Consider the following 9,683-nt stretch of genomic DNA (forward strand, 5'->3'; position numbering starts at 1 on the left):
ATGACTTGGATTCCCGTTTGTCCGTTCGTTAGCTGCACACAGAGCGGACACAGCGGACACAGCGGACAGAGCGGACAGAGCAGAGCCTTGGTCTGTGGCTCTCTGCCTGCTTTATGTGTATCATTTTTCTTGGCCTGCGGCTGGCTCTGAGATTTTACATTATTGTATTTTCATATTGTTTGTGGTTAATTTGCTTCCCCCAGACGGGACCTACACCTGATTTTCCGACTGTTGTGACTGTCATAGAGCGGTGTTCAGTTCGGCTCTCGGGGCAGGCTCCTCTACCCTGGACAAGTTCGTTAATTTGACGCTCGCATAAATTTTCGCCAGTGCAGGCAAATGACTCAACCTGGGGACGTGGTGGGCAGGTCCTCTTGGGCTCTTAGGCTATTAGCGCACAAAGCCAACGCCTTGCCGGACACCTCCGCTGCGGCGTTTCTTTTGTCAATTTCCAGACATTTGCCTCTAAGTGCAGCAACTGGCAAAAGAGGAGATTTATGTTACTCTGGTGTCACTTTAAGTTAATGGGCTATACTCCCTGACCAGTTTTTGCACTCGCAGATGGACCCGCGAAGCGCTCTTCGACTCCAGCTGCAGGTGGATTTGGCTGTGGCAAATTTATGGCTCTGGCTTTTAAATTGGTTTATGGCAATTTCCTCAGCACCCACACAGCGACAGGCATCCTCCTGCAGCACATGTTCATTTATTATCAAACAATTTCAAAGTCAATTTCCACCAGGGCTGGCAAATCAGCAGCCCGAACCTCTTGCTCCTGCCAGTGTTGCAAAGTGTGCCGTTTGCTGGGCTTTTGCGTTTGTGACACTGAACTGTCAGTGCGAGAATTTGCTGCTGTGAATTATAGTTTTTTATCTGGGAAAACATACGTTTTCTGTTCGCTGCTCGTCATCGAAATTTTCTCAGTCATTTGGCAATCCGCAAAACGTTTTCTCTATCGCCCACCATGAACAACCGTCACAATGCCCGGGCCATTCGTGCCGCAGCCGCCGCCGCCGGTGTGCCATCAAATGAGGAACTGAAAACGAAGTCGCTGCCGAAGCTGGTGCACTCCGAAGCGAGTGTGAAGGGTTCCGTTCTCTATGTGGATGTGGTGAAGAATATGCCCCTGGGCAAGCATGCAACGGCCGAGCAACCGCCGGAAGACTCGCCACCAGAGTTCAGCTTTTTCCGCGAGGACTTTCCGGCACTGCCGGGCGGGCGGCGCGCATCGGCCTCCTCTGTGCCCGACGACTGGACGAGCATGATCAGCGACGACGAGGAGCTCGTAGTAAACATTCCGCAGACCCCGAACATAGCCTCGTCCCCCACTGAGAAGACCTCTGAGGACGATTTGGTGGCAGATGAACCCAAATCCGTGTACAGTCTGATTTCTTCAGCAGAGGAAGCGTCTTTGGCCAGCGAGCCAGAGGCTGAACCCAATAATTGCGAGCTCAAGGAGGAGTCGCCCAAGGCAGCTCTAGAGGAGCGTGACTCCAGCAGCCCCCTCAGCTCCTCCTTCGAACTCAATGGATATTCCTCCGACTACTTCCCCGTAAGCGCCAGCCGTGTGCCCGAACCCGTAGCGTCGGAGCTGCTCTGTGAAGTCAGCGTCATATTTTCCAAACAGTTCATGCAGGAGGGAGTGCGACAACGCGCCATGAAAGGTTCCCATCGTCAGCTGGCTCCAGCTGCCCCAGGCGGTGGCGAGGGGACCAAGATACGCGTCTCCCTCAAGACACACACCACGGGCTTTCCCGTGGGCGGTGTGAACTTTGAACGCGAGCTGCCAGCCAGAAACTCTGCGCCCCATGGAGCCGGTATGGCCGGAGTCTACGGCCTGTTGGGACTGGCTGGAAGGCTGGGCGTAGCCCAAGACGATCCCGATATTATACCCATGATCTATGGCGAAGACGATCTAATGAGCATGGGGAATCACTTCCCTGACGCCAGCGCCCGCAACCTGTACTCAGCCTTTGCTGGGCCATTCCAGGGCTTTTACTGTGGCCTCAATGACGGCAGCTTCAATGTGCCACCGACACGTCAAATGGCCAGCCGACTCGGCCTGGATCAGCCCAAAATGTCGCAGATGCAGGAGGAGCTGCTGTTCTTCTACTTCTACAACTGCCCCGGCGACATGCTGCAGATGCTGTCGGCCGCCGAGCTGGCCGATCGCAATTGGCGCTACCACATGTCCGAGTGCCTGTGGCTACGTCGGCAGGCGGATAATCCCAACTACGTTTACCTCGGCTTCCAGGAGTCCGGCGAGTACAATTTCTTCAACAAGTTGCAATGGGTGATTCAGCGTCGCTACTTTTACCTGGATCCCGACCAAATAGAGCGCACGCTCTCCAAGGAGGAATTGTTCGAGAAATACGGCTACCATCCACAGATGTAGGCCCACCCACAGATGACACTTCCGCGCTGGGCAACACACACTCAAACTACACTCCGCAGGCAGCACCACACACCTACACAAATCTTTGCTGGAACTTAGATACTTGTCAACTTATCTGCGATATTTACACACAAAACACACACAATTATTTGGCACCCTTTACCTGTACTTGCAAAAGGGTAATATGTTAGAAATAAATATAAACGTAACACCTAGAGTAGCTCTAACTTTAAACTCACCTTGTGGCCTGCCTTTGGCTGCCAGTTTGGTCCAAAAGCTGGCCGCCACACCCTCGACCTGGCTCGGACAAGCCTCGTTGCTGGCAAAGATAGATAGGGAAACGATAGGGGCACAAAACTCGTAGCGCTCATTAGCAAAGCCGGCCACACGATCTCTTTGGCCAAGTGTCGCCATCAGTGGCTGTCGTCGTTTAGCCCGCTAATTGCCACGTAAATTTGCAACCATTTTTGGCAGCTCATTAAATTTATTATTAAAACAAAGCTAGAGTAAACTTAATTGCCATCAAATTGACATGCGAAACGGAGACGGAGACGGATGACAGCACCCGCCGCAGAGCAGGAGCTGGAGCTGGAGCTGGATGTGGAGCGCGGCTCATGCGTATTAATTGCCAGAGTAACTTCATAATTTCATGTGGAAAAATGTGAACGTTGGGCGTGCGCAGCAGCTACTCCAGTCCCAGTCACAAATACAATGTGTAAGACTTAGGCGGAGCAGATTGGAGTGGAGCCAGGTTTTGGGATCTGTCCGTCCACTTGGCGGCTTATTTATGGCACGGCGAAGTTTGATTGAAATGTGTTGTCTATGAAATTGACAACTTGGGTGAGATTTGCACGGCACACGAGTCCGAGTACGAGTACAGCTGTGGCCTGTGGATGTTGAAGCCAATTAAGCGTGAATCATGCTCGCAGTGTTGTGCAACGTCCAAGAGCTCTGATTAATAAGCCGCCCGCACATGCCTGGAGCATGGACTTAACCCCGGCACACGCATGCACACCGGCAATTACCGTTACCAATGCAAAATGCACCAGAGAGAGTGAGAGAGAGAGAGAGAGAGAGAGAGAGACAGGTACCGGTAGGGTGTCAACACGATCGTAACTTGCAATCAACTTAAGATGACAGTGAAAATGAAGCATTGACGCCTCGCACGTACCACGAAGAAGGCTGGAAGGCTGGAAGGCTGGAAGGCCCATGGAAAGTCCACATCCCAGGAGCCAGTGGCAATCAGGTTTTGTGCCGCCTCGAGTGGGCACCAAATTAGACACATTTTATTATTCAAATCCACTTGTGTTGAAATAAACACACGACTTTCTGTGTCGCACATAATGAAAATATATGGCAGCCAGGCACCTCGCTGGGAAAGATGCCATCAGAGTACTTGCTGTAAGTAAAGTAACCCAAACTTCTAGTGTCTGTCGTTGCCATAACTAACTAATCGCTGTTCCACTTACGAGTGGTGCATCCCAGCCACCAATTTGTGTTTGACTTGGCAACAGCATCGCGAGAGCTGCATCAACGGAGATCAATGAACGATGTGATCAAGGATTTTGTCATCAGTTCGCTCCCATTCAAGTCACGTCTCCGTCTTTATGCATATATCAGCCCCAGCCTCAGCCTCAGCATCAGCTTCAGCCTCAGCTTCAGTTCCCTGCCCCGCCCGAAAGAGCTGCGCGATGCTAATTGCGGGAGCCAGAAGAAGCTCTTCCTTTTGCTGGACAAATTTGTAATGTTAATTACTCTCGAGAGTCGAGAGAACTTTCGAGATTTGCATGCGAAGATCGAGTCAGGTATATTTCGGCTTCTGCTGGTATTTATTTATTATTTTATTCCTCTTCGCTGGGTTCCTGCGCTCGCTGGAGCTCCCAGAGCTGGCGCGGTTCGTTGTCTCATTCATCGGCGTCGTCTGAGTGTCTGGGGACGACGATGGGCATTATGCCATAGCCCTGGAAGATGGTTCGCCAGAAGGCAGCCAGAAGACAGGCAGAGTTCAAAGACACAACGGTACATTCAACCTGGAGCAGAGGAGCGACAAGGCCACGACAACGAGTGTCTCCACTCTCCACGCTCCACACCCACGTGTGTCCAGCCCGAGAGTCGTTGACCATTCGAGTTGATTGAACTGGAAACCAGCGAAATATCACAATAAGAACTGTTCTTGCTGTTGCCTGCCTGCCTGCCTGCCCCAACAAACGGCAAATTGCAGCCTCCAAGGAGAGCGGCAGAGGGGAGCGAGAACTATGAGCTCGATTTGCAATTCAGCAGTAGAACAATGGCTCAAGCATCCGCATCGGCATCGACATCGGCAGCGTTGATCGTCTTCCCGTAACAATTTCCCTTCTGCTTTATGCAGCATGCACGGGGCATTAACGGATTCCTGCCCCGACATCTCCGACATCTGGCCGGTGGGCACTGAACTGCCGCTGCTTGGCGAGAAAAGCGAGCAACACAAATGTAGGTGGCATGCATTTTAATATAGTGAAAGTGCAAGAACCACAAAACAGCCGTTCATTGTGCCACAATGCAGTCGTAGCTCGATCTCGATCTCGATCTCGATGCATTTCAGCTCTTTCCACATTTCATTCTGTTGTCTGTATGTTGTATCTGCATGCCAAGTACATTGTCTGTCTGTATATCTTGTATCTGGCTCGCTCTTATCTAAGCATTTAACATATTTCGGTTTTCTGCACACACGAAATTTGTCAAAACAAAATTCGAATTGAATTTGTCAAGGCATACGCCGGGCGATACCGTACCCCTCCATATTATGTAACTTTAATTAGCATAAATGTGATTGATCCCCCCAGGCGCAGCAAGTTTTCTTGGGATTATTTGATTTTTATTGATCTTTTGCTCGAATGAAATGCAAAAAAATGCAATTGCACTTTTGCCGTTTTTTTGTTCGCTGTCTGACTTTTTGTTGTTATGAATGCTGAATGGGTCTAAGACTTCACCTAGCATCAGTCTAAGCACTGGAGACCAAATGGCTACCCTACCAGCCATTTGGAAGTCAATTCAAAGAGCAAAGAATTAGTTGAAGCATTCTTTGAACATGTACATTTCTTGTACCATTATTCATGGTTAATTTAAATAATTTTCCATCAATCTATCTATCTCCGCTCGATGTCCACAATGCTCAACAAAACTCCTTCTCGCACACATCTCCACATTTCCATAGCATGCACATATTTAATAGCCTTCTGCATATGATATGAGAAAATATGCAGACCCAAAATCTTACAAGTCTGCGACGCAGGTGAAATTTGCATGGTTATACTTCTGCGAGTCGAACAACAAACAGTAGCTAAATATTTTTCATTTTGAATGAGGTCAAAGCGCAAACTGGCTGCCTAGAAATGAGGCAAAATAGTCCCCGTTTGCCATTTTATGCTAAATGAAGAATAAATTTAATAGCGCTTCAAAGTTTGATCTTTGATCTGATTTAAGTCTCTCGAAGGAATCTCTCCGGAACTGTTAATTTCAGAATTCTTCCTACCACATTGAGCCCTTTTTCTGTGCCTCATAATAACACGCACGCACGCGCCCTGCAGTCCTGCAGTCCTGGGCGCCAGTTGGCTACCCTCTTCTACCCCTCTGGGGTAGACTGCCCGGTGCGCCCCGCTTAACATGCTGCATTCGTGTGCGCTGCTCATTGATCGAAATTGAATTGGACATAAATAAAACAAGATCAATCAATTGATTTATTTTGACATGTTGCAAGAGCGCGGTGCTCGGTTCAGCTCCAACTACAACTTCGCCAGCGACTGGCACTGCAGCTTCAACTTCAGGCTGGTGGCCGGTTTCGGTTAGCTGTCCCATTGGCCTCCTACTCCTTCGGAGCGCAGTGGGTCTCATTTGCTTTGTCGCTGGGGAGATTTGTTTCGTCTCCGTCTGTCCCACTGTCCCCCTGTCCCGCTGTCCCGCTGTCCCGCTGTCCCGCTGCTTGCATTTGCAACTTTTGGCATTGTTGTGGCAGCTTTGGTGCTGTGTCTGGGCTTGATTTTATTGCTTGTTCTGCCTCCGTTTTCGGTCTCGTTTGGTTAATTTGTCGCTCCATGGCGGGGACTTTTTGCCTGCTTGCCTGATTAATTTTTATATGCACCGCTGCTGAGCGTGTCCCCCGAGCTGGCATTGGATTCTAATGAGGATTTTGCTGAGGCCGTAACAGGTTTCCACTAGATTTTCTGATGCATTGCGAAGATTCGAATCACGCACAACACTCAAGGGGGCAGTGGGATGATTGCTTACAAAATACTCGAAACAATCACTTGTACCATGGAGGAGTAACTGATTTTTCCCCCGAGCTGGCATTGAAATGAGATGAGAATTATTTGATGAGGCCATGGCAGGTTCGTTGTTTCAATAATTTCAGAAACGAAATTCGAATTTACATTGCAAAATTAATTTAAATACATTTATAGTTATTGTGCCTACGAAACTTGATCCACTGCTTGCACTGCTTAGGCACTGCTTAAAGGCTCAAATCCCGTTATCCCTGTGATCCATGCATAATGCATGGCATATTTACAGTTGGCGAAAGAGAAGCAAAACCCAGCGACGACGACCTTAATTGCCTCGCATGTTCTGCCACCCACATGCCCGTTCCGTTCCGTTTCGTTCCGTTCCGTCCCGTTCCGTCTTGAGTGAGCGACTGGGAGATTGAAAATAGTTTTCTCCAATCCCAATTCCAATGCGAAGCCCGGGCCCAACCTCTGTGCAGCCAATTGAAAGTGCGCCGCATCGAGCCGTGGATCGGTTGAGATTAATTGTCAGCTTTCCATGGCTAGAGATACTCGCATGTGTTTGTGTGCCTTTGTGCAACTGTTTAGGCATTTCCCCATTTCCCATCACGTGTCACAATTAAGTGCGGCAAAGTGCCGCGCGAAGTGCATTGCTGTGGGAAGGTGAAGGGCTGCCTGCCTGTCTGACGATCCTGCCAGCACTTCCACGGGAGTACTTCCGTCGCGTAGCGAGAGAGATGGGAAACTGATTTACAGAACCGAATGGGATGCCATGCCGGAGAAAGTGCATTCATTTTGGGTTTCTCTTCTCGAACAAAAAATGAAAATGATAAATTAGCTTAGAAAAGTCACGAGTGCCAGGGCGTGAGTGCCAGAGCATCGTATCGGAATCACCACATGCTCCCAGCTCCAAAGAGTGGGTTATGCGTGTCCGTGTGTGTGTGGGGACTTGATTAATGCACTTGCCCAGGCTCCAGCTCCGGCTCTAGCTCTGGCTCTGGGCACGCCTTGACAGCCCACGGTCGACTCTAATAAAGTAATTTACCTTACTAAATAGTCTTGCCGGCAGCCAATTTTAAACCCTCCCGAGATATTTTGCAAGCAAATTAGCATTTTAATTGAAATGTCACGCCAAATGCTCGCCAAGTCCCAAAGCGCCCCAACCAAACATTACTTGATTTTACATTTTACATTTGATTTTCCACACACGACACGCACTTTTTCATGCTGCATAAATACCTCTGAATTGATGTTTTCATTTGCCATTTGCCATTTGCCAAATATCTGGCTCCAGTTTCAAATTGCAATTTGTGGCTTTGCTGGCCAAGTTGACGAATGAATGTCTAACGAATGTCAGAAAGTGCCGAATGTGAGGCAAGTTGACAGGATATTGAATAGTTACAGCAACATGTGTACATTCAGGCGCACTAAGGAACCAGAAATTCAATTAAAAATGTTCGTAATTTAGCTGAATTTTTAGTTGCCATTAGTCATTAAATTATGACCTGTGTTTCTCATATTTCTGGAATATTTTTTGGCAGGCTTTACCTTTTAGAATGAAGTAAAAATATAACTGGAAATCCTCCAGCTATTGGTGGTGTGTAGGAATCAGTAATCCGCTTTTATATAGCGTTCTTTTACTAAAATTCTCTGATATTGATGCAGCTCAAGAACATTCTCGATGGGTTGATCAGAACACCTCCAATTAGATGTCCCATGTTCATGTTAAGCGCTTCCAACTGGAACTTCTCATTTATCTTGTGCACCCACCACCAGAGGGACGATTCGAGGTGATTAGGAGTTTCCCATGGTCGCCTCAGTGTGTTGAAAACGAATGCCAATTGATTGGATATTTCATAAATAAGAAGGCAATAGGGGAAAGTCAGCTTCATTCGAAAGGTGACAGTCCTGAGAAGCAAATTTGAAAGCCTTCCCCTGCCTTGCTGGTTCGTGCAGCTCTAATCACTTTCTAGCTACCGCGCGGATGCTGCGACTTATTCGAGTGGCTGCTGCCTGGCACCGCAGCATGTGGCTGCCATAATTATTATTTATAAATAATACAATGCTCACGTGTTGAGGCTAAATCTCTACCCAGCAGCTCCCGTACAACCCCTCCGCCTGACACATGAGTTATGATCGAAACTTCCTCCAACTGCAACTTGGATCTCTGTTTTAGTTTCTGCTCCGTCGTGTTCGCCTCTGCGCTGTTAATAAATTTGAGCATTTTGTGCATAAATTATGCCGATTGCATATTAATTTTGGGGTTAGCCCTTCTCACACGGGGGCCAAGTCGAGCGGGTGGTGCCTTCGGTAGCGATGGGGCTGCCATGTACTCGTAAATGACATTATTTATGGAGTTACACGTGTTTGGATGGCACCCTGGGGACCCCATCTGCATTAGTATTATTGTTCCGCGTTCAAGAGAGCGTAACGAAATATCATCCAGTGTCCGTCTATTTTGTAAGTGATTTAATAACCTCTGCTTAGTCTTCAACGTAGATTTGATATTTAATCGATTTGCTCGGGACGCATTCCTTGCCAGTTCCATTAGCATTTAACAGCGGAATGTTGCGAGTGTTTTGAAGCAAAGTTATGGCCACTTCTGTTACATCAACAACTGCTTGCAGGTGAGCTCGGCTCTTGTGTGGTCATTGTTTAGCAGAAAAAAAACCCAAAAATATGATACCAAAAGGTTCGACTTTTGTGTGGCCATTGTCTGGCATTGTGGGTGAAAGTACCCGCAGCCCACCAGCAGCTTAATAGGTGCACTGAGAGAAGTGGCTGCTGGCCTTTGCTGCTTGAAATATAAGTGTTTAGGCTGGTTTCTGGCAGTGCCATTATTAACCCAGGGAAATGTGTTAATTTGCTGGGGCAAAACAATTGCCAAATTACATAATCGCAGACACAACTAGGAGCCAGGGTCTGAAACTCATTTGAATTTGGCTCGCTTCCGCCACAAAGTTCCAATGCATTGTGGCTCCAAGTGCGTTTGGCTGCAACTTTATTTCAATTGCGAAATTTGTACAATTGTGGAA

General features: G+C 48.2%; 1 protein-coding gene across 1 annotated transcript; it reads left to right on the top strand.

Annotated features, from left to right (window-relative positions):
• The first annotated feature begins 846 nt into the window (after positions 1–846).
• Positions 847–2,609, top strand: LOC117584144. The gene has a single exon (XM_034272904.1). It carries the CDS (start codon positions 962–964, stop codon positions 2,390–2,392), a length of 1,431 nt encoding a protein of 476 aa, XP_034128795.1. The 5' UTR covers positions 847–961; the 3' UTR covers positions 2,393–2,609.
• Positions 2,610–9,683: the final 7,074 nt, after the last annotated feature.

This window comes from Drosophila guanche, unplaced genomic scaffold (assembly GCF_900245975.1).
Source record: "Drosophila guanche unplaced genomic scaffold, DGUA_6, whole genome shotgun sequence".
In the NCBI taxonomy this organism is placed as follows: domain Eukaryota; kingdom Metazoa; phylum Arthropoda; class Insecta; order Diptera; family Drosophilidae; genus Drosophila; species Drosophila guanche.